At 43.8% G+C, this 24,657-nt stretch overlaps 1 protein-coding gene across 3 annotated transcripts in view; it reads right to left on the minus strand.

Annotated features, from left to right (window-relative positions):
- The window catches only part of NPNT (nephronectin), a 76,296-nt gene extending 57,191 nt beyond the window's left edge, over positions 1-19,105 (minus strand). For 2 of the 3 annotated variants that reach the window (XM_007452159.1, XM_007452158.1), the window contains exons 1-2: positions 18,864-19,105; positions 16,556-16,656 (exon numbers count right to left, since the gene is read on the minus strand). In XM_007452159.1, the coding sequence (XP_007452221.1) occupies positions 16,556-16,656; positions 18,864-18,934 (172 nt within the window). In that variant the 5' untranslated portion in view covers positions 18,935-19,105. Of the gene's footprint in view, positions 1-955; positions 1,007-16,555; positions 16,657-18,863 lie in introns of all 3 variants that reach the window. The other variant, XM_007452157.1, reaches the window with a different exon arrangement.
- Between the last annotated feature and the right edge of the window lie 5,552 nt (positions 19,106-24,657).

Raw genomic sequence — 24,657 nt, forward strand, 5'->3', positions numbered from 1 at the left:
ATCAACTTTGTTCCTAAGTGATTTTATTAAAATCTCCCCTTAAAAACATTTTCTCTGGGGCTTCCCTGGTGGCACAGTGGTTGAGAGTCCGCCTGCCGATGCAGGGGACACGGGTTCGTGCCCCGGTCCGGGAAGATCCCACATGCCATGGAGCGGCTAAACCCGTGAGCCATGGCCGCTGAGCCTGCGCGTCCGGAGCCTGTGCTCTGCAACGCGAGAGGCCACAACAGTAAGAGGCCCGCGTACCGCAAAAAAAAAAAAAAAAAAAAAAATTTTCTCTGACATGTCATAGTATCTTCCATCTACCAGTTTAAAGTACATTGTCTTCTTGGCCCCAACTCCATCAAATAGAATTTCACATATTTCACCAAAAATTTCCACAAAAGTATCACAAGGGTGATTTGTTAGGTAACACTGTTCACTTCCAAAAATATTTAAAACAAGAAACACTTTATGCACCAAAACAATAGCATGAATACTACGAGGTGCTATTATAACATCTTATATATCTTATACAATAAAAATATTTCTTACCTGATTCTTTCCATGGAGAATTAATGAATATGAGATATAATTCCCTCAGGTTAATGATAAGATGGTGTTAGTAATTTCATTTGGTAGACCTCTTTTTTTTTTTTTTTTTTTTTGCTTCTTTAAGTATTAAAAACATAAATTGTCCTTTAGGTTAGAATGGAGGTCAATTTATTAGATTCATAAAACAGGAGAAAGGAATTATAAACTGAAAGGGAAAAGTTTAATGTAATAACTGAAATAAAATTATGAACAGAAGAAACACATCTCTAAGGAATATAGTTTCCCCCCACCAAAAGCAACTCAAAAACACAACTAGTGTTAAGTTTTATTAATAACTTTGTAAAGTTATTATTTAGAAGTACTGTATGTCTTTTAAGACATAGATTAGCCAAAATTATTTCAAAAAATATGTTCATCTAACCTTTGAGCTGGCACCTTATCCTGGCTATTCTCTGCCTTAAGACGTAGAAAGCTGCAAAACAAATGTCCAAAAAAAGAAATTCCAGATCTTTTCTCTGTAAGGAGGCTGGACTTGGGTATTTATCAACTTGTTACATTCCCGGAGACTTACACATATGCAACTTTCAGTGCTTTTCTGAAACAAACAAAAAAATCTAGGACATGTTCAAAATAGTAATATTTTAGTCACCATTTTGTCATTAAAAAACATTTTGTAACAAAAATATTAACCAATAATTGAAGTTGTGCTATTCTTTCATAGTTCAAATTCTAAATTAAAGTATTTCAGACCTTTTGTGACACGGTACCTTCCAATCCAATTTTTCATTTTCAGAATATTAATTTTTGGTTCCAAGAGACAGTATCCTTTTATTTAAATGAGTGTTGGACAAAATATCTGAAAAAAATTAAAACTTTTGATAAATTAGTAACCAAGTCTGGTAGTTTTTAAACTGATATATCTTTACTTACCTGTTTCTTACATACTGTGTGTTCCCTTTTCTCTCCAACTTTGCGGAGGAAATATTAAGGTTTTTTTTTCTTTCCTTCCACAGCATTTTCTTCCTGCATGGCTGCTTTGGTTGCAACAAGAATTAGTGTGAAAGCTCAGCCATTTCACTTGAAGATACGTAAATTACCCATTTTAATGAAAGTAAATGGAAGAAACTTGAAACAATACTAGTAATGGTCAGCATTCGACCAACCTAGAGATCCTAGAGGTAAGGGAAGAGATGATTGTATGACTTCTCTTTTGGATTAATGTCTTTCCTCTTTAAAGCATAAAATATGCTTTAAAGAGGAAAGACTTTTAACTTTCCATTTGTGTATTTATTTGCGTAATTTAAAATTAGGTGAATGGAGCCTTCTTTTAGGTAATATTAGAAGAAAACAATTCTAAGTCCAATTTGATTCAATTAAAGTAATAATCTATCGATCCAGAATGATTGCTCTGTACTTTTAAAGGTACACATTACATTTGCTTGTTAGAGGTTTTTTGGTGTGTTGGTTAGGTTTATAACTTTAAAAGAACTCACCATATCTTGATGTTGATACATTTCTTTAAAAAAAGTAATGAAATATATCAGGCACAATCTAAGCAAAAAGCTGAAAATAAATCAAAGTATAAATTGCAAGTTAATTCTGGATCACATATTAAAGAAAACTGTTTATGACTATGGTTATGTATGAGAAGGGAAAATATAAAAGGATACCGTTTCTTTAATACTCTTTAAATGCCAATTTTGAAAAATCTAATTTATCAAGAAAAAATATTAAATGATTTTAAACAGAGGTAAAACAAGCTAATAAAGAATAGCAAACGTCATTGTTTTCTAAGTAGTTATGTTAGTACCAAGCATCCAACAGTTCTGTATGGTTTATTTTTGTTCATAATATCTTAAGTTGGGTCACATTTCTCTTACTTAACTGAAATCAGCCTTGACACACATAGATTTAGCAAGTTTTATGTTATCAGTATGTATAGCCATTAAGTAAGACTTCTTAGCATGAAATTTTAGCCAATGCCCCATATTCTAAAATTTGCACTTTAAAACTATACAAAACTGCATTTTAAACAAAGCAATTTTAAACATGGAGAAGATTATTTCCAGAAAGTTTCTGGAATCTATTCTCTATTGACACATAAGGAAATTTTCATAGGCAACCATCACCACGGTTTTTGTGAAAGCTGCCAAAAATAAATGCCCTACATGTATTGTTTTGTGGTATAAACCCCACTAAAAAGCACTAAAATAGGATTCATTAGTAGCACATAATATAGAAAAATCTGTCCCATTTTTTTTCTGATAACCTGCTTCCCGACAGCCACTGTAAAGAGCCACAGTGGTTAACACATGCAATCTTGCCAGCAAAGCCACCCGGTAAGAATTCACAACTGTAGAACTCTCTCCTGCGACTTGTCCCAGACCACTGCTTCAGTTCACCTGAGGGCTCTCAGTGACACTACACTCTACTGAGGGGTCTCAGTGATTAGCAGGCATGGTTAAAGATCATAAGCACCCTAATGATTTTATAAAATTGTGACTAATATAAACCAGAGAAATGGAACTATTCGGGGATGACTTTTCTTGCCTGCTAAACACAGGTTACAGATTTGGAGTCCATCCTGGGCTTTGGACAGAGTTAGGGAAAATGAGGGATAAGAAACCCAAAGGAACTGAGCCTCCTTATTACCCAAAGGTATCCCTATCTTCTGGCATATCGTCAGACAGTCTCTTAAGCATGATACAGGCGCCTCTTTCCAGGTGATAAATGCCAGGTACATAGATGAAAGGGAATGATCCTCCCTGACACTGTACCTCTACCTTCTAACCCTAATCTCTAGCTAGGAAAAAAGCAACTCTAAGATGTTCTCCATACCCCAACCCTAAATTTCACATATTTCTCATTGTCAAAAAAGTTAATATTAGCCTGGCAAACTCTATTCATAGACAGCTCTCCAACTCTGCATATTTATAACACCAACATCCAGGACAACAGATCCCACGCCCATGAATAGCATTTTGAGTAAGAATTTGGATGACCCCAACTTTCAGTCTACTGCTTTATAGGCATTAAAGCTATAGCATTCATCAGACCTCAACACAAGATTAGAGAACAGAACATTTAACAAATCTACAAATCATTTCTTCATAATTTTATATTTTCTCCAATTTACCTGTTTCAAAAAAACACAATTCTGCCTTAATTAGGAAATAAACTATACAGGGGAATACTAATTTTTGGCCATACATAGACACCAAGATGCAATGAACCTTTTAATTCATCATTAAAAACTCAATTGAGTTTTGATTTAAAAACTCAATCCAAGGGACAAAAGAAATTGAAACCACCATTATCTATATGAAACACCACGAAATATTTATGTAATCAGATGAGCTTGGGACAATTTACCCAGTAGAAACTATTGCCACAGTAAGTTATATAATATAAAATCAACTCTAAACATCCATGTACATTAAAAAAAACACACTTACGCATGATCTGCAATTTGTGTTTTTCTATTATTTGCTATTTGTTGGCATGAAAGCATTTGGCAGAGAGTTACCAAGTACCTAAAAAATCTTAACATTAGAATAAAATAGGAGGTAACAAAGGCTTTAGAGAAATATTTTGGGTGGCAGGAAGCTTATGTTCAGAAAATCCATCCAAGGAGTTAGTCTCTGTGCTAAACACACACCTTTGACCATTTAGGGATTTTTCATAGAAACTGAGTTTGAAAACTCTGATCTATAAAAACAAGGCTAGAGATTTTTGAAAAACAACACTGTTTTTGGCAAAGTAAGCGTAAATCCAGAAATGTCTAATAGTTTCTTCTTTTGTGTACATTAGCACAAATTTAAACTGTGATGACATAGTTCCTAAAAGTTCAGAATAAGTCAGATATATTTACAAAAGGCAACCTTAACCTTGTGATCTGATGATGTTATAATAGGAAAACAATGTCAGTTTTGGAGAATTTATATCATTAATCTACAGGACCATTAAAGAGATACTAACTAAATGAAGTATTCAGTTTTAAAATTTATTTGATTCTGGACTATCCTCATGCAAATCACCTACAGCAAATTCTTAGTCTCAGGTTGGCTTTCCCCAGCATCTAACACCTACCAAGGCTGTCTCCAGCCTTTGGTTAATATATGGCAGAAAATGAGGGCTTCCAATTAAATATAATTAGGAGAAAAACTGTTTCTTCTACAAAATCACCTACTATATTATAAAGCTACGAAACCAAATTGATTATTCATATCTCTTTTTCCTTCTATCAGACGTAAGAATAACAAGTTGACTTAACAGTGTTTCATCAGGCTAAGTTAAAACTAAAATTCTTGAGACTATCTATGAAAGAATATGTAATAACACATGGATATCTACACTATTTTACCATACATAATAATACATTATCACATCTAGGCTGTAACGTACTCTTTTATGCTGGCTTTATTAGGAATTTTATTAGTATTTATATTATGACCATAATTATCTCAACTAGGCACTAGTAGTAATTATGTGATGAAATTGGAGAATGAAGCTTTAGTGCATTAAAATGCACTAAATATAATTTAAACTGCACAAATTTCTTTTTTTTTTTTTTCTTGCGTTATGCGGGCCTCTCACTGTTGTGGCCTCTCCCATTTGCGGAGCACAGGCTCCGGACGCGCAGGCTCAGCGGCCATGGCTCACGGGCCCAGCCGCTCCGCGGCATGTGGGATCTTCCCGAAACGGGGCACGAACCCGCGTCTCCTGCATCGGCAGGCGGACTCTCAAGCACTGCGCCACCAGGGAAGCCCCACAAATTTCTTTATATTTGATATGACTTAACTGAACTCTATACCTTGTAACACACTGATGATTTTTAAGTAACTAGATGTACATTTTGAAACCAGTTTTCTCTGGTAGATTCCCAGGGATGCACTGTCAAACACATTAGGCCTATGCTACAGTATTTTTCTACGGTCAGCGATTGATATTACTTTGAAATTTTTTCAAGAGAAATTATCTTGGATACATTCTATTATATTTGAGAACTGATCATGTATTTATTCTCACAAAGAAATGTAAGATCTTGGCCCTGGCAATGTAAACTCCTTGGCTCCCCTCCAGGTTGATATAGGGTGACAATTCTTGGACAGGTTAGATCCTTGGTTGGTGCTGATCTCTGGGGAAAGGCATTCAAAGTCCCTTTCTCTGTTTCTCCCAAGGAGATGGGGCACTTACTGGATTGCGGCCCTCTCCAGACACATCATGTTGAGCCTTTCTCTTTCTTTTTTTTTTCTTTTTTTGAGAGAGAGATTCTCCTAGGGCATATGTATCCCAGAGTTTCAGGTTCCACTGCCAGTGGAACTTCAGGAGTGCATGAGGATTAACCTTTCCTCATACCTCAGTGAAAACAAGTTAAGTTTGTGTCTGGACGGTGACATGAGACTCTGCTTTGAGTCTATTCAGGCCCCAGTGGCTTATTTAAAGCAGTCCTCCATGAAATCCAGATGAACTAGAATAAAAACTAAGGGTGTGGGCTTCCCTGGTGGCACAGTGGTTGAGAGTCCGCCTGCCGATGCAGGGGACACGGGTTCGTGCCCCGGTCCAGGAAGATCCCACACACCACGGAGTGGCTGGGCCCGTGAGCCATGGCCGCTGAGCCTGCGCGTCCGGAGCCTGTGCTCCTCAACGGGAGAGGCCACAACAGCGAGAGGCCCGTGTACAGCAAAAAAAAACAAAACAAAACTAAGGGTCATTTGGGCTCCTTTGCACACCTATAACAATCAGGAGCTTTGGGGAAATGAGCACTGGTCAAAGATTTTGTTGTTCCTGGGCTCACTGGCCCTTATGCCAAGTAACAGCATAAGTAGGATAAATGATGCCTGGAAGCCATGTTTGTGCCTCACCTCTTACCCAAGTTATAATTTGCATGAAAATGAGTAAGTACATACAAAATGGTAATGACTTTTTATACTGATATTCAATGAATACAAAAATAATAACTCATACAAAATTGATACAAAAAATTCTCCCACTGATTTCTTTGCAGAGCCTCCTAATACTGGATCCTAGGAGACACCTATCTGTATTCCATTCCCAATGCCTCTGGGTACCAATTCCATCAACTGCTGACTGATTTTTAAAATACATGGGCTGAAAAAAAAAGAAAAGAAAAAATATATGGACTAGCTTTTAATTAATATTACAGCAAACTTGACATCGTTAGAGATCCTAACTTGACACTGTCTTTTGTCTAACCTGGAATTGTCCACCCAAAGCCCTATACTATACAGTTCACCCATCACTGCTAGATATTCTGGGCTGAATCAAGCTGAGTCATCAGAAAGCTAAGTATGTATAACGTTTCTGAAGCTGCTTGTAAAATAGTTTTCTATGAACTGCAGTTCTAGAGTAAGGGTCTCTTCTTAGGTTGGAGGCTCTTCTATGGAACAGCTTTACAAAACCACCACTTGCTTCATGATAAAAACATTGCTGTAGCCCCTTCCACTCCATCATTCAACCCCACTCTCTGAAGACCACATGAAAGTCTTTTTTCAGTACTGTATGTGGGAAAAGCCATAATTTCCCCAAATAACTGGCTTGATTTTTCCCTAACAAACAACATGAATTATATAAGCAATGAAACTTTCCTTTTTCCTTTGGCTAGCAGCAACTAAGAGCTAAATTATGAAACATTAATTTAAATCCTATGGCTTACATATCTGCACTTATTAACTCACCTCCCAAAATTTTATCTTTTATTCTATCCTTTTTTCTTCCTCTAGCCATTGTTAATTCTATCTTCCTATTTTACTGTATTCATTCCTGGAAGCCACTTCACATCCTTTCCCACACAAGGTAGGACATAAAAACATAGAAATAAATCCATTCTATTCGTCTTTTAAGGTATCTTCTAAGGAATCAAAAATAGAAAATGACTGAATGGAAGGTTTCCACTCTGTAATATTATCCATGATTTAATCGCCTTTAAGTTACGTATTTTATATAAGAAAATTTATAAAAATAAAATGAGAGCTCTTCAACAATTGTACTTACATAAAAATAGGATGACTATCTCTCCCATATCTGTATGTATATAACAGTGATGATGAATGTGTAAAGACATTCACTACAGCATATTTTGTAAAAACAAAATATTGAAAACCACCTAAATGTACATAAATAGGGGATTTTTTAATTAATTTAAAATTAATTATGGTACATCCCTATTTAAAAGAGATATGATACACCCATATTTAAAAGAATGAGTCAGGGGCTTCTCTGGTGGCACAGTGGCTGAGAGTCCGCCTGCCGATGCAGGGGACATGGGTTCATGCCCCGGTCTGGGAGGATCCCACATGCCGCGGAGCAGCTGGGCCCGTGAGCCATGGCCGCTGAGCCTGCGTGTCTGAAGCCTGTGCTCCGCAACGGGAGAGGCCACAACAGTGAGAGGCCCGCAAACCACAAAATAAATAAATAAAATAAAAGAATGAGTCAGGTTTACATGAATTGATAAGGACTAGCCTCCCAAATGTAATATTACATGAAAAAAGAAGGTAGACTAGTTTTACTTCATGCCATCATTTTATGAACAAGGAAAATTTTGGAAATGCCTAGAAATCTCTGCAAAGATCAACAGGGAGCAGTGGTGGCCTGCTGGAGGCTGGAACTAGGTGTCAGGAAAACAGAGAAGTTAGAAAGACTTATTACCTTCACTGCCTTCTCTCTCTCCCAATCTGGTTCTTTTAATTTTTAACTTATGCATGCATTTCTTAATTCTTAAAAATAAGATGACTTAAGATATAACTGGAATAAGGATTAGAATAACTAATGGAAATGATATGCCCCTACAGTTCTTCCCCCCCCCGCCCCGCTTTGGCCACACCGCGTGCCTTGTGGGATCTTAGTTCCCCAACCAGGGATTGAACCCGGGTCCTCAGCAGTAAAAGTGCAGAGTCCTAACCACTGGACCGCCAGGGAAGTCCCACCCCTACAGTTTCAAAGTCACTTTTTAAAAGTATTTTGGTACAATAGTTTAATATTTCCTGAAAATACTCATGTCATAGCAGGTGTCCCAAAAAACTTTATTCAGGTATCAAAATTCTACATACTCCTCCCTAACAGGTAATGAGTCTAGTAAAAAAGCAAACACTATATACACAGCTGTAAGAATTATGGCTGAACTATAAACATAATAAAAGGTCAACGAATTAAGCAATTCCTAAAAGAATGTATGAGTCTTTCTTATAAGTAAAAAGGACCTCACATCCATAAAGAGTAGACAACTGACAGGCAGGACGCCAGGTGGGGATCCTGGCTAATGGACAACCTCACCTCATCCTCCCAACCAGTTGCCTCTAGTCCAAGATTAAACAGATGAAAAATGGGGGCAGAGGGACCTTCACTGACTTGTCAGAGGGGTTTTTTTGGGAAAAAAGTAGGGATTAGAGCATCCTAGAATCAAGCAACAGATCAGATTCTGGATGTGGAATTGCCAGAGCCTTAAGTCAGCATTGCAATCCAGTCTTTCATTTACCTGCTTACTACCAAGGAAGAAACCATTGGCCACCTGGTCAAAATTACAACTGTATATGTCATCTGACCACATATAAAAGTTATCTTGAAAAACAATATTTTTTTCAATGTATATTTAAGGTTGCTTATTTTAGAATTGTGTTAGCAAAAGATTAGAATCAATATAAATGTCCACCAATAAGAAACTGGTTAACAAATTATAGTATAGCCATACAGTGGAATGCTACACATCCATAAAAAAGTGAGCAGGCTCTTCATGTGCTGATGATAAAGAAAGTCTTTCAAGATGCATTTTTAGGAAAAAGAGGGTAAAATGGTGTATATAGCATGCTATATATAAGTGTGTGTATATATATATATATATATATATATATATATGATATGTAAGAGTTTACCCATAAGTATGTAAAGTATTTCTGAAAGGTATACAAAAACCTGGTAACATTTACTGCTCTAAGGAGGGGTATTTGAGGCGATGAATGCATCTTCTCTTATAAAATAAATAAATATTTTTAAAAGACTGATGGGAGGGCTTCCCTGGTGGCACAGTGGTTGAGAGTCCGCCTGCTGATGCAGGGGACACGGGTTCGTGCCCCGGTCCAGGAGGATCCCACATGCCACGGAGCGACTGGGCCCGTGAGCCATGGCCGCTCAGCCTGCGCATCTGGAGCCTGTGCTCTGCAACGGGAGAGGCCACAACAGTGAGTGGCCCCCATACCGCAAAAAAAAAAAAAAAAAAGGCTGATGGGAAAAATTTTTAAACCTGCACAAAATAGGTGGGAAAGGGGCAAAAGTATCTGTTATGGCGGTGGGGGAGGGGAGGAGTGATGAGGATTAGACCATTATAACCCTTCTCTCGTTCCCTTTCATCTCCCCCGTGATGAAGGCGCAGCCCCTGTGATGAATATCTTCCATTACTCACTGAAGGGAACTGCAGGGAATCACTCAGCATCTCTGGATTCGCTTTAAAAGCATGCAGTTGATTCAACTGACTGAAAATGCAGGGAGATGCAAGAGGGAAGAGATATGGGAACATATGTATAACTGATTCACTTTGTTATTAAGCAGAAACTAACACACCATTGTAAAGCAATTATACTCCAATAAAGATGTAAAAAAAAGAAAATGCATATAACATGAATTCTACAGATGAAAACCACCATTACCATTGCTACAGAAGGGGGTGGGAGAAGCACACCTACATTTTCCAAAGCTTATCAAAAAGTTTCCCAGTAGCAAAGTGCTGTTTCTGGGCTGGAAGCGGCTCCTCAGGACCAGGTGTATGCACACGTCCGCTTTCAGGTAGCATCTCCTTGTGGCAGGTTTTTGAGGGCAGACGGAGCAGCTGAAGCCCACTGAAGGGCTTCCCTTGATTTGACCTGACCTCCCAGCCTGAGAAGTGCTAAAATTTTCTAGTCTGTAAAGGTTAAGACCTTCCCAGATTAATTTATGAGGGGATCTAAGGAAATTAATAGCTCTCAACGTATGATATAAAGATCAGGACTAATGCGGGGAAAGAATGAAGGAACAAGGTAATTTCTGTGAACCTTAACTTTCAAGACGACACATACTCCAAAACTACCTACGGAAAAAGGTCAAACGTCTTCAATGCTGATTCTAGTTTGGAATCTGCATTCCAAGACCACTTGAAGTCACCCAAAGTACATGCTGTTCTTAACCTTTTCATGGAAAGTGGTGGTTGGATAATCTTAATCAAAGAACTGACTTGGTAAGGATTTGGAGATTCAGGTTTAGCGCTGAAAGTAGTTATAAGATTGTCCACTGCTTTGCATTTATTCCTACCTCAAAAAATAAAACATGAGATTTTGCATTCTCACCCCAAAATTAGAGGAGGGAGCTGATAAACATTAAGACGGTGAAGCGTGCTCAGCTCCATTAAGCTGGCCTGGGACCTGCTGGCAATCTTCAACACGGCTCTGAGCAGCACAACCTGCCTTGAGATTCCCAGTCACTCCTGGAGCGCGTACAGTTGTATGGATATAAAAACCTGCTTCATCTATAAAATGCTGATACATGGGCAGTGGAGGTTGCCATGGTTGTTCACTACTAATGGAAAGGCACTCACTAGGAACAGTAGGGGAACACTATGTGTGGCCTTCAAAGTCACTTCCAGGGACTTCCTTGGTGGCGCAGTGGTTAAGAATCCGCCTGCCAATGCAGGGGACACGGGTTTGAGCCCTGGTCTGGGAAGATCCCACATGTCACGGAGCAACTAAGCCCGTGCGCCACAACTACTGAAGCCTGTGTGCCTAAAGCCTGTACTCCGCAACAAAGAGAAACCCTCACAAGGAGAAGCTCGCTCACTGCAATGAAGAGTATCCCTCGCCCCCTGCAACTAGAGAAAGCCTGTGCACAGCAACAGAGAACCAATGCAGCCAAAAATAAAAAATAAAATAAATTTTTTTAAAAAGTCACTTCCAATATTTCTTGTTTACTCTTAACTATTTTAAAGAAAGTACTCAAAATCCAAAAACTCAAAGAAGGGTGTAATCTATATACTTTTGTGACTAGGGACAGGAAATCAATGACCGACATAGGGAGCAAAAATTAAAAAATCATCTTCCTTTTAAGAGGCTGATTTCTGAACCCAGATATGAATAAGGAATGAAATATGAAGTGAACATTTAAATGTTTCACTTACCAAATCAAAATTCTCTGCTTAAACTAACAACCATTTCATTTGAAATACAGAGATAAATAATTCAATGCTTTGTTCATCATTCTTTCTAGTGGTCCACGATCACTAGCCATAACATACATTATCCAAATGAAATTATTTGACAACTCCAAAACAGTTTCAGAATGAATTACTGTTTCTCAGTCCTTAAGTTGCACTAACCTATAAGTTTATCTAGCGCTGATAAAAATCCAGAATTTTCACTTTACATGGCAATTGTACAGTTGTAGCCTTTACTAACTTCAGAGAGGAGGGGGGAGAAAACGAGGTTTACAACTAATAAAGCAAAGCAAACTCTAGGAGTAGGTTTCACTTCTCACCAAAATCTCCAAAGAAACATAACAAAACACCTGCATTTTGCCTGGTCTTATGGAAAAATGATACAAAACCATCCTAATTTATATAAATTCTTTCAAAAACCACAAATTGCTCAATGACAGCCAAAGAACTCAGGAACTGAACAGCTTTGTTGAAACCTAGAACTAGCTGTATTTTGAGTTTTTCTTCATACCTTTACAAAGTGCTTTCAACAGAAACACTATTGTTATAGCCCCATATAGAGCCAAATGTCCAAGCAAACAGAAAGACAACCATACAGAAATGCAATATCTAGATCCTATATACCCTTTTCAATATTAAGGAAGTTCTCAGATGGGGTTCAGAGCTGCAGGGCACCTTAGAAATCCACTTGTAAAATAAGAAAACTGCAGCTGAGAAATGTTAAATAGCTAATCAGGTACAAAAGTCAGGGCTCCACTCAGCTGTCCCAAATTGTTTAGTGCTTTTAGTTAAGAACTGTTTCCACGGAATACATGGCTTTTTAAAATCAGATATACAAACCCCGAGAAAACTTTATTACAGAGATCTCCACTTGGAGTAGAGAAATTGTTAAAATAATTAAAATGAAATGTGCCATTAACAAGATGGAAAAGTTAAGGAAGTTAAATAGAATAACTACAGAGCAAGAAACAAGTATTTTGTGATAACCTAAGTGATTAAGGCGCTGTGTGCTGTAAATATGGAAGCATCGGTGTGTTACAAACATATTAAGAAATTTCCCGTTTACAATCAAAAGCCATATCAATAGTCAATAAAGGTAAAGCCCAAGACAATTAACTGGAAAACCCAATTTTGAATTCTCAACATGTAGAGATCTGTTTATAAGTCAAGAAGACAGAACAAAGAATCAAAGGACAGAAAGAAGGTACGGGTATGATCTCTGAAAGAACAATGAAAACATAACCTGCCTATGTCTGGAATAGGTCATGCTTTCCCCAGTGGGGCGGGAATATTGGGTGGCACAGGCGGGAGGCAGACGGACAGCTCCTGTGCCTGTTTGGGTAGCAGCTCTGGTCCTTCCTTCCTCAGTCCCAGAGGGAAGGGCGGGAAGTCTGGCTGAACACGGCTTTGTGGGTGGACTTGGTGAGGCAGGAGAGAGGCTGGGCAATGCAAGCCCCCTGCCATGTCCGTTGTCCTCTCCCAACAAGTCCATGGAAAGGGGGGCAGCAAGTGAAAATGAAATGCAGCATGTTTTGTGTAAATACATATACTCGACTCACACAATACTGAGTCAATATGTCTCACATATGCTCAACCAAATGGAGGTAAACACTCACCCAAGGGTCAGTGCTCTAGGGTGTGAGACCTGACAAACAGTACGATGAGGGTATGGTCTCCCCCAAATTACACATCTTCTAAGGGATAAATTGGGAGCTTCTACGTGCAGGTGGGAAGAGTTTCATTTTGCTTTGCTGTGCTGATTTGAAGGAAAATTCCAAAGTGAATCATTCAGAAAAACGAGAACCAGGGCACTTTTGCTAAGGAAGGGAGAATGCTCCTCATGGGAAAAAGAACTCTGAGATTATCTAAGGGTCAGGAAGGCAAAAACATTTTTCACATTAGATTTCCCAGAAGCTGTTTGGAATTTTTATAGGTAATCCATTACCAGATGTAACTGTTAAAGAATAGCAAGGTACTTTCCTTGAATAAATATAGTGACAAAGGTTTTAATTTCACAAAAGCTTTCTTTAAGAACTAATCAGGAGTTTTCCATTTATCCCTGACAAGCCTCATTTTGTCGCCCGTTCTTCCTTCCCACTCTGAGGTGACCACATTCCTCTCCCTGTTTACAGCAAAACAAAGACAGGGGGATCTCTGAACTGGCAAGAGACTTTTGGACCATCTGAGGTTCTGCAAAAATAAAACACAGACAAGGCAGCATCCATCTTTGAACTCATTTTTACAACTCTGCCATCTGTAATATTAATGGTAAAGATCCATCTGGCCCTTTTTAGTTTAAAGGCATTTTGTTTTATTGCAACACAGAACCTTGGAACCATTTTTTTTATTTCAGCAGTATAAATGCAAAAATGCATATATCATGCCTAAAGAAAAAAGAATCGGATAGCATGGGTATGTCCCATCCCAGAACACTGTCAGTAGCAGTAGTCCTTTACATTTCTTTAATTTCACCAAACACACATAACAGTGTTTACTCTGTGCCAGTAGTTTTACGTGCTTTACAAATCATAACTCACTTAAGCCGTGTTGTGGTCCTAGGAGGTATTGTACTATTTTAGATCCATTTTAGTGATGAGGAAAATGAAGCACAGAGGGATTGAATAACCTGCTCAAGGTCACACAGCTAATAAGAGGTGGAACTAATTTAAACCCAGGCAATCTAGCTCCAGAGTCCACGTTCCCTCCATTATGCTGCCTCTCAAACTTCCACCAAATCTAAGGTAAACTGTGATTTGTGCAGGATCACCTTACACGTTTATTACCATTTCAGTAATTACCTCATGCCATGTTGTAGCTTCCTCGGATTCAATAACAGGAAGGAAAAGATAAGTACTATCCAATACTATATTTGACCACTGTGCAGTCTTTTAGAAACAAAACGAAGGTACAGAAAATAATAGAATAGTGTCCCATATCTGCTGGGAAAGCTACTGTGCAGAAAGTGGAACGCTAGGAAATCACTTGGATGTTTAAGTTTTGTAAAGCCACTGGACCTTTCAAAGGTCTTTAAACTCATTCAAATTCAGAACTGCCAAGCCAGTGTATATTAGAGAAAATTTAATTCCAAGGTAAAGAGACATAAAGCAGCTCCTAGAGGTTCTTTCTGGGGAATTCCGCAGTTGATGAACTCTAAGAGATCGAGTTTTCTCCATGGAATTCTTTTAGCACATCTGGCAGAGTGCAAATATACTCCTCCGCGTGCTTCTGCTGACTGCCCTGACAGGCTGCCTTCATGGAAGGTGTACTCCACTGAGCTCAGGGCACTCTGCCAGGCAGCCTTGTCCTGGGTGGGGCTGGCGGCCTGTGCACACCCAAAGCACTGCAACATTTGCTTTGGGAGTGTCCTGAAAATTAGGCAGTGAAGGAGGAGGAAACTGTCTCCCTTCCTGCAAAGAAACTACTTATTTTTTATTCAGGAGAGATGTGTGTATTGGGTCAAGAGAAGAATCCTCTCTTCACCCTTTGCTTATCAACACCGGATTGCTCTTCAAATTCCACACCTGTAGCCTCCAGCTGTGCAAATACCTCTGGCCCTGTGGCATAAGACTTTATTTCACCAGGTACCATTCTTCTTTTTTGACCATCTTCCCTTAAAAACAATGGGAATAGACCAACCAGTGGGGGCACAGAACCTTTGCGTAGTTCTTTTGTTTACTGAAAACTGAAGTTACCACCATCTGCCTTTATAAGAAGCAGCAATGACCTAACTGTGCAAAAAGTCTGGCCCAGTGGCTTGCAGGGAGCAGGTAGACAAACTTTAGTCCCCTTTACCTTTCCATCCCTAACCAGAGAGGTCAACCTGGGACTGTCACTCTCCCTCCTTCACAAAGTTAAGGACAGACATCACGCACAGTTCTCAAAGATTGAAATAGCTGAGGGAGTGCCTAGCTTTCCAAACTGAAATTTACCTAATTCCTCATCCTGCCAGCACTTCTCTAAGGCAGGCTCCTCCCTTTCCAGCTCCAGACTTAACTATCCTTCCCTATTTCTCTACGCCCCTTTCTCATCAGCAGTAAACGCTGGGATATATGGCACCCAACTCAGTTCCCACTATCTAACCAGACATGCCAACCTCGTGCTCCAAAGATATCCCAGAAATTTACTTGATAGTTTGTGGATTCTTTTGTTAGGGAGAGTGGGATAAAATTTTAAGATCCAGATAAGATGCTGGGAATGAATTTCTCAAACTTCTGGGATGTGGCTCTGACTTCTACCATTAAAATACCCATTTGTGATCATGTAAAATTAAAAATCAGTGTTCTGATTGGGCACTTATTACATGATGTTGATTACTCATGGAACTTAAAGATGATGGGGTTTTTTCCAGAGGTATTATTGGATTATACTGGGTGGTCCATTTAGAAGCCAGTCAATACAATCTCACTTCAAAAAAAAGGTTTACAAATAGGCCAGTTTATACAACAGCCATGGTAAGGAATTTATAAGTGCTACAAGGTTCAGAGTTCATTTAGTGTAAATACAGTCTAGACTCACTATCTTACTCCCACCTCAGAGCCCAGAGCAAAGGGAAGAGTAAGCCTGATGGGAAAACAAGAGCTGGAGGTATGGAGGACAAAAGCTAAAACGAGCATCCTAGGTGGCTCTCTGTGGATAACAAAACTGGCACCTTCCTACAGGTGGCTCAGGTTGGAAAGTGGCAGAATAAGAGGTCAGGGACTGCAGATTCCGTCAGAACCACACCACCAAGCCTTGCTCAGGAATGAGCCCTCCGACGTGCAGAGCGAAGCCATGACGGATGGTGGACAGCCCGCCCTCAAAGGAAGCTGAATTCCCAGGGGTGATACTCACGCTGACACTGTCCCCAGGACCGGCGGGCCCAGGCCCAGCAGCAGTCAATCCTCCCACCATAACGACACAGGCCAATGGATGACACTATTTGCCTGGGCCACCTACCAAACAAAAAGATTCGAATTAAATAAAGACACTTTCGAAATTAAAAATAATTTCCTCTTTGTTATTACTTTAGAAAGAACTTTTAATCACACCCAACAACTTTCTATGAACTCCTTTATGCCTGAAGAAATAAAACAATAACACACCTTCAGGGAAATAGTTCTGCCATGATCTAATTTCAAACATCAGACAAACGCAGATACAACCGCCCAAGAGTAGGGGGGGTGGGGAAGGGAGGGGAAGATCCTTTCTTACAAGGAAAGAGCACCAGCTAAAACCAAGAATTCTCAAGGCTGCCACTCATAGGATGGTTTCTGAAGCATGAAATAAAACAGATTCCTCAAAGGCCCACACCTGTTCCTGAGAGGAAAGTCAGTTTTGACTGATACACTGTAAACTGAAAAGTATTAAGTAAGACATGTCAAAGCAGAAAGAAACATTTTTTCCGCCTTATATAATAGGTACATGTGGGAAGGAGAAGGAAGGGAGGTTTCTCAAAATCAAATGAAACAGAACTCTTTTCCAGGTATGACTCTTCTTCAGAAAAAGTTCCCAGAAAAAAATGTACTTGAGAAAGAAGACTAAATAAAACCAAGGAGAGTTTAAAGTGTAGCTAACATCTCAAGTGTCCTTGTGGTTTGAAACTTTCCCGCATCAACTATTCGTGTTACCGTCCTCTCTAATGTAAATAAGGACTAAAGCAAGCACTCGATTTCAGGATAAGATTTACTACCAGATTCCACTTTGACACCTTATTTGGTAAATCGGTTCGTTGTTTAGATTCACACCTACCTCAGTGACATTTTCCCCCTAGAGGATCAATATTTTAATTGTCTGTTTTAGACATCTTTTTAAGGCTGTATGGAAATCTTATGCATAATCATGTGATGTATTTCTTGTTGCAAATATGTGTGCAAGAAACGCACAACAGACACGAATGTGGGCAAATAATTACTTTAATAAAATACAACAGCCTCTGGCCGCTACCCACGTTTTTTTTAGCTCCCTAATCTTTTCAATTCCCCTTCCTTTCATCTCCCCCTTATGCCCCCAAGCCCAAAGGACAAATAACCACGAACTTTCCATTTCCTCCAACCAGGTGGTAAACCAGCGGCTGCGCTTCTCTTCAGCGCTCCACTGGCTTCCTCCGTTCCTTCCAGGTAGAAGAAAACCAATCAATTGTGGAATTGATTCGTTCCGAGATTGCAGGAAAAACAGGTGCGGCAGTCTTTCCGGCTGCGCTGGGGCGGGAGTGTGGGTGCCGGTCGTTGCCTGAGGGCGACTGCAGGGCGGTGTGACCCAAGTTAAAAACTCTCCTGGCTGCTCCTGCCTGGTTTCGGGGCGAGTCTGGTCTGCAGTTGCGCCGAGGTGGGGTAACCGAGCACGCCCTCCCGACACACACACTGAGAGACACACACGCGCGCGCGCGCGCGCGCGCGCGCGCGCTCAGTCGCGGGAACCGATCTGGCGATGGGGAAGAGGGCTCCGCGCGCAGAGGCGGGAGGAGAGGCTGAGCGACAGTGGAGCGGAGCACAGCCTTGGGTTGTTGAAACCTGTCAGAGCACGCAGGAGTCAGGCTCGCCCCAAGTCTCGGGAGCTGTGTGTGCGTACAGACACACAGACACCACACAGACACCACATAGACACACGCACGCACGCAAAGTTCCCCACCCCCGCCAAGGAAACCAAGTGGGGAGGCAAACAGGTCCCTCCCTGGAAGCCCAGTCGCTTCCTCTCCCCACCCTTTGTGTGAGCTACTCTGACAGCTCCCAGCCGGGATTTGGCCCCGACCACCTAGAAGTTTCCCCACTGCAGAGCTGTCTAAACCAAGAGCGAGAGTTTCCCAGCCAAGGGATGTCCCGTGCGTCACCTCCTCTGGGGCGGCTAACCCGCGCCCTCAGAACCCAGACGCCCGGCTGGAGCCTCCCCTCTCTCCCAGCCCTCTCTGCCGAGCCGTGGGTGGGCGGCTCGCGCCGCCGCGCAGCCTCTCCCGGGGAGCCGCGGCCGGGTTCCCGGACTCGCAGGGGGCGCGCCCTCCAGGCCTCGGGCAGCCACTGGTAGAGAGGGCGGCTCGACGGCTCTCCTCCCGCCGAGGCTGTGCGGTGGCCCAACTTCTGGAGCGAGAGCAGAGAGGGGGAACCCCAGGGCGGTGTGAAATTAGCGCTGCAACGAGCAGGAGAGGGCGCCCCGGGGTCCGACTCACCTCCCGTCGAACTCCGCGGCCGCCTGCAGATAGAGCGAGGACCCGAGCACCAGCGCCAGGAGGAAATCCATGTTGGGCGGCGAGTCCCGCGCGACGGCTCAGCTGCGCGCGGCGAGCAGGTTCGGGGTGCTGGGCTCGCAGGAGAGGCGCGCTCGGCCCCCCTGAGGAGCTGCGGCAGCCGGGAACCCCTGCGGCCGCCGCGGCCACTGCTGCCACTCTCGGAGGAGGGCGGCGCGGCGCGCAGCCGGAGCAGGTCTGCGCGCGGCGTCCCGAGCCCCCTCCGGCTCCCTCCCCGAGAGGGGAGGTGCTGCAGGGGAAGCTGCGCCGCCTGCGGGGAGGGGCGGGGGGCGCGCGTGCGCCCGACTAGCTGCTCTCGGGGCCCCGGGTGAGGGGTGAGGGCGCGCGGCCCGGCTGCGGGAAGCTCGGGGGCGGGGGCGCCGCGGGAAGGCTGCGTCTCTTGGGGACCAGCCAAGCGGGGTGAGCGCCAGGCTGGGAGGAAAGTTGCAAGCCTGGCCTGGCCTGGAGAGAGCAGGGTGCTCGGCAGGAAAGGCAGAGCCGGGGAGGAAAGGGGCCCGGGGCGGAGGTGCGCGCTCCGCGGGTTCCTTCAGAGCAGGTGATGACCGAAGGGGCGAGCCGCAGCTTTCACCGGAGGGCGAAGTCCAAGATGAGGGAGGTTTGTGGGACTGGAGCTGAGCAGTGTCTGCATGTAGTGAAACCGCAGCACGACTTGGACAAATTAGCAAAGGCAAACTCCGGGAGTTTGCTTCTCCCGCAGAGTTGGCAGAGGCAGATTTTTAAAAATTTTGTAACCAAGCGAAAGAAATGCTTGGCTTCTTTTTCGAGTTTTGAAGAGACAGACGTGCAGACTGTTTCCATCTCTGCCTGCTCAACACTGAGCACATTAGAAGGAGAGCAACGGCTGCCCTTTTAGGGGCACGTGTCCCCCGGAGAGGGAGGGCGGTTACTACTTAGCAGTCCTGTGGTGCCCGATACTGCGGAGATCATTTAGAAAACCATTTTGAACCATCATTGTTCTGTTATTGCAGAGTAAAATGTATTATAAAAGGACTGTTCTTTCCGGCTGCGCTGGGGCGGGAGTGTGGGTGCCGGTCGTTGCCTGAGGGCGACTGCAGGGCGGTGTGACCCAAGTTAAAAACTCTCCTGGCTGCTCCTGCCTGGTTTCGGGGCGAGTCTGGTCTGCAGTTGCGCCGAGGTGGGGTAACCGAGCACGCCCTCCCGACACACACACTGAGAGACACACACGCGCGCGCGCGCGCGCGCGCGCGCGCGCTCAGTCGCGGGAACCGATCTGGCGATGGGGAAGAGGGCTCCGCGCGCAGAGGCGGGAGGAGAGGCTGAGCGACAGTGGAGCGGAGCACAGCCTTGGGTTGTTGAAACCTGTCAGAGCACGCAGGAGTCAGGCTCGCCCCAAGTCTCGGGAGCTGTGTGTGCGTACAGACACACAGACACCACACAGACACCACATAGACACACGCACGCACGCAAAGTTCCCCACCCCCGCCAAGGAAACCAAGTGGGGAGGCAAACAGGTCCCTCCCTGGAAGCCCAGTCGCTTCCTCTCCCCACCCTTTGTGTGAGCTACTCTGACAGCTCCCAGCCGGGATTTGGCCCCGACCACCTAGAAGTTTCCCCACTGCAGAGCTGTCTAAACCAAGAGCGAGAGTTTCCCAGCCAAGGGATGTCCCGTGCGTCACCTCCTCTGGGGCGGCTAACCCGCGCCCTCAGAACCCAGACGCCCGGCTGGAGCCTCCCCTCTCTCCCAGCCCTCTCTGCCGAGCCGTGGGTGGGCGGCTCGCGCCGCCGCGCAGCCTCTCCCGGGGAGCCGCGGCCGGGTTCCCGGACTCGCAGGGGGCGCGCCCTCCAGGCCTCGGGCAGCCACTGGTAGAGAGGGCGGCTCGACGGCTCTCCTCCCGCCGAGGCTGTGCGGTGGCCCAACTTCTGGAGCGAGAGCAGAGAGGGGGAACCCCAGGGCGGTGTGAAATTAGCGCTGCAACGAGCAGGAGAGGGCGCCCCGGGGTCCGACTCACCTCCCGTCGAACTCCGCGGCCGCCTGCAGATAGAGCGAGGACCCGAGCACCAGCGCCAGGAGGAAATCCATGTTGGGCGGCGAGTCCCGCGCGACGGCTCAGCTGCGCGCGGCGAGCAGGTTCGGGGTGCTGGGCTCGCAGGAGAGGCGCGCTCGGCCCCCCTGAGGAGCTGCGGCAGCCGGGAACCCCTGCGGCCGCCGCGGCCACTGCTGCCACTCTCGGAGGAGGGCGGCGCGGCGCGCAGCCGGAGCAGGTCTGCGCGCGGCGTCCCGAGCCCCCTCCGGCTCCCTCCCCGAGAGGGGAGGTGCTGCAGGGGAAGCTGCGCCGCCTGCGGGGAGGGGCGGGGGGCGCGCGTGCGCCCGACTAGCTGCTCTCGGGGCCCCGGGTGAGGGGTGAGGGCGCGCGGCCCGGCTGCGGGAAGCTCGGGGGCGGGGGCGCCGCGGGAAGGCTGCGTCTCTTGGGGACCAGCCAAGCGGGGTGAGCGCCAGGCTGGGAGGAAAGTTGCAAGCCTGGCCTGGCCTGGAGAGAGCAGGGTGCTCGGCAGGAAAGGCAGAGCCGGGGAGGAAAGGGGCCCGGGGCGGAGGTGCGCGCTCCGCGGGTTCCTTCAGAGCAGGTGATGACCGAAGGGGCGAGCCGCAGCTTTCACCGGAGGGCGAAGTCCAAGATGAGGGAGGTTTGTGGGACTGGAGCTGAGCAGTGTCTGCATGTAGTGAAACCGCAGCACGACTTGGACAAATTAGCAAAGGCAAACTCCGGGAGTTTGCTTCTCCCGCAGAGTTGGCAGAGGCAGATTTTTAAAAATTTTGTAACCAAGCGAAAGAAATGCTTGGCTTCTTTTTCGAGTTTTGAAGAGACAGACGTGCAGACTGTTTCCATCTCTGCCTGCTCAACACTGAGCACATTAGAAGGAGAGCAACGGCTGCCCTTTTAGGGGCACGTGTCCCCCGGAGAGGGAGGGCGGTTACTACTTAGCAGTCCTGTGGTGCCCGATACTGCGGAGATCATTTAGAAAACCATTTTGAACCATCATTGTTCTGTTATTGCAGAGTAAAATGTATTATAAAAGGACTGTGTTCAAATGAAAACACTCAGTGATTAACCTAAAATGCACGTTAAAACATCGGTCCAATCAAGTCACCACTCTTCCCAAGCCCTACCCGGAATAACTGCCCAGGCCGGTGATCTGGTCTCCCATACCTCTCCTCTAATCCATGGCTTCCGTACCTTTCTCCCACACTCCAGGCATGCCCCTTGCCTCGGGCTGTTGACTGTTACTTCTGCCTGGAAGTAACAGATATCGGTATGGCTCCCTTTCTCACTTCAGTCTTTGCTCATATGTCACCTCTTTGAGGAGACGAACCTTGACCACCCTATTTAAAATTGCAACCTGTCCCTGCCTGTTCTAATTTGTCTTTTCTCCAAAGCACTCATCTTCTAGTTTCCTATATAATTTGCTTATTTCTTGTTTTGCATGTCTTCTTTCTGCTAGAATGCAAACTGTACAAGGGCAAGTTTCTTTGTTCAGTGCCTGGCATGTAGTAGGTGCTCATAAATGTTTATTGAATGAGTTTGTTACGTTACAAACTCCACCCCCATCTTTATTGTTTTTTTGAGATTTCTCCAACTTTAAATTTTTAATGGAAAGTTCTGTGGCAGAGGGACCTCATTATCTCGGTCTCTTAGTGTGTATAAACACAGGAATTTTCTGCAAGAAAAGGAAAAATAATGGTTTCAACTTAAATGACTCTTTGATTTCCAAGTTGTTTTCTGTTAGCAAAACAAGTTTCTATTTTAATCTCAGGAAATATCCATTCCATTTCAGGCTTGGGACATTATTTTAGGCAAACAGCTTGGTGTCATCCATTTCAGATCTTTCTAAAAATGTAGGAGTCAAAATATTTTTTCTGCAGAAAATCAAATTTTTGTAAGTGTAATGTAGGCCTGGTTCCAGGTTTCAGTGGCTGCTCCTTAGCCATTTTCTTTGTTTATAGGTTCCTGGCTTGAGCAATGGATGATTAGAGAGAAAGGGGCTAACCTACAGGCTAAAAACTGGAGATAGAACGAAAGGAGGATGAGTGGTAGGTGAAAATAGGACAAATGTCTGGAGTAAGTGTGTAATACCCCCTCTGCCTCTTTTTTTATTCCATATATTTTCTTTGGTCTAGAAAACAGTCCATTCATCTTCCTTCTTTTTTTTTTTTAAGTTTTATTGGAATATAGTTGATTTACCATGTTGTGTTAGTTTCAGGTGTACAGCAAAGTGAATCAGCATCTTCCTTCTTCATAGGGAAACGCTCCACTTACCCTTTGGATCCAAGCTTAGCTGACAGTTACCCAGGAAGGAAGCCTTTGTGATTTTTCGCGTGCCTGAGACTCCTGTGGCACGTGCTTCTAGAGCCCTATGCGTCCCCTAGAGTAACTCTTAATGCACTGTGGGGAAACTGCTTCTCTACCAAATCTAGGTTCCCTCGAGACACTAATCTAACCGATAGGAGGGCAAGGGCAGTCGTCATTGTATCCCTTGCGCCCAGCACAATGCCTGGCACAAGGCTTAAATTCAGCAAATATTAAATAGATTGCATTGGGTTGGATTAAATTCTGCCTGGTGAACTTTAGCTTCTCCCTTGAGTCAGCCGTAGCTAATTATATCAGTCTTTGTTGAATCGTGGAGTGAGGAGACTCTAAAGGAATTCCAAGGTCTAACTGGGTAATCTGCTGCTATTATGACCACCAGTGCCCATTCCAAAAAAAGAGGTGGAGTTCCCATGGGAGTGACATTTCGCTATCTCAGTCTTAAAAACAAACAAGAGGACTTCCCTGGTGGTCCAGTTTTTAAGAGCCGCCTTCCAATGCAGGGGACGTGGAAAAATCCCTGGTCAGGGAACTAAGATCCCACATGCAGAGGGGCAACTAAGCCCACGTGCTCTAGAGCCCGCGTGCCACAGGGAAAGATCCTGCGTGCCTCAACTGAGACCCCATATATATATATATATATATATATATATATATAATAAGAAAGAACCATACCAAACAGCTTTTAGCAATATCTGTACTTTTCCGGTAGTACGTTTTGGTTAAGTCTCATACCAGATAATGCCACCTTGCAAGGAGTAATCCCAATTTCCTTGCACACGAATAATCATCTATCACTGGTTACAATGTGATACAGATAAACGGCAAAATAGAACTAAGCACACACAACTTCCAATACCTGGAAATCAGAAGCTCTTAATTATTTAGTCTTTTTTTTTTCCCCCCAGCAAATATTTATTGAGAGCCTACCCTGTACTGGCCATTTCTAGGTGCTAGGACTTCAGCAACAAGACAAAGTCATGCCTCGAAAGAGCTTGCATTGCATTGGGGGAGCAAGACAATATGTGCTATAAAGAGAGGATAAAGGTGTAAATAGAGTAAAGGAAGGATAAGGTGATAGAAAGAGATGGGCTGTGATTTTAGGTGGAGTGATATGTTCACCTCTGGGAGATGTCATTTGAGCAGAGTCAGGATAAAGTGAGGGTGTTGGGTAGCGGTAGTGTTCGGGCAAAGGAGAGAGAAAATGTGTTTTCTCTACCAAGTTCTCACAGTCAGTGTCAGGCAAGCTGTTAAGCAAGCTATTGCTCCTCCTGTCCCATACGGTGGTGACACAGGGACAGGATTACTGCTTCAAAAAATCCTATTAAGAAAAGAGAAGGATGAGGAACACACAGCTGCTCATTCACAGCAGTTTTTTTTTTTTTTTTTTCGGT

The sequence above is a fragment of the Lipotes vexillifer genome, unplaced genomic scaffold (genome assembly GCF_000442215.2).
Source record: "Lipotes vexillifer unplaced genomic scaffold, Lipotes_vexillifer_v1.1 scaffold22, whole genome shotgun sequence".
In the NCBI taxonomy this organism is placed as follows: Eukaryota; Metazoa; Chordata; class Mammalia; order Artiodactyla; family Lipotidae; genus Lipotes; species Lipotes vexillifer.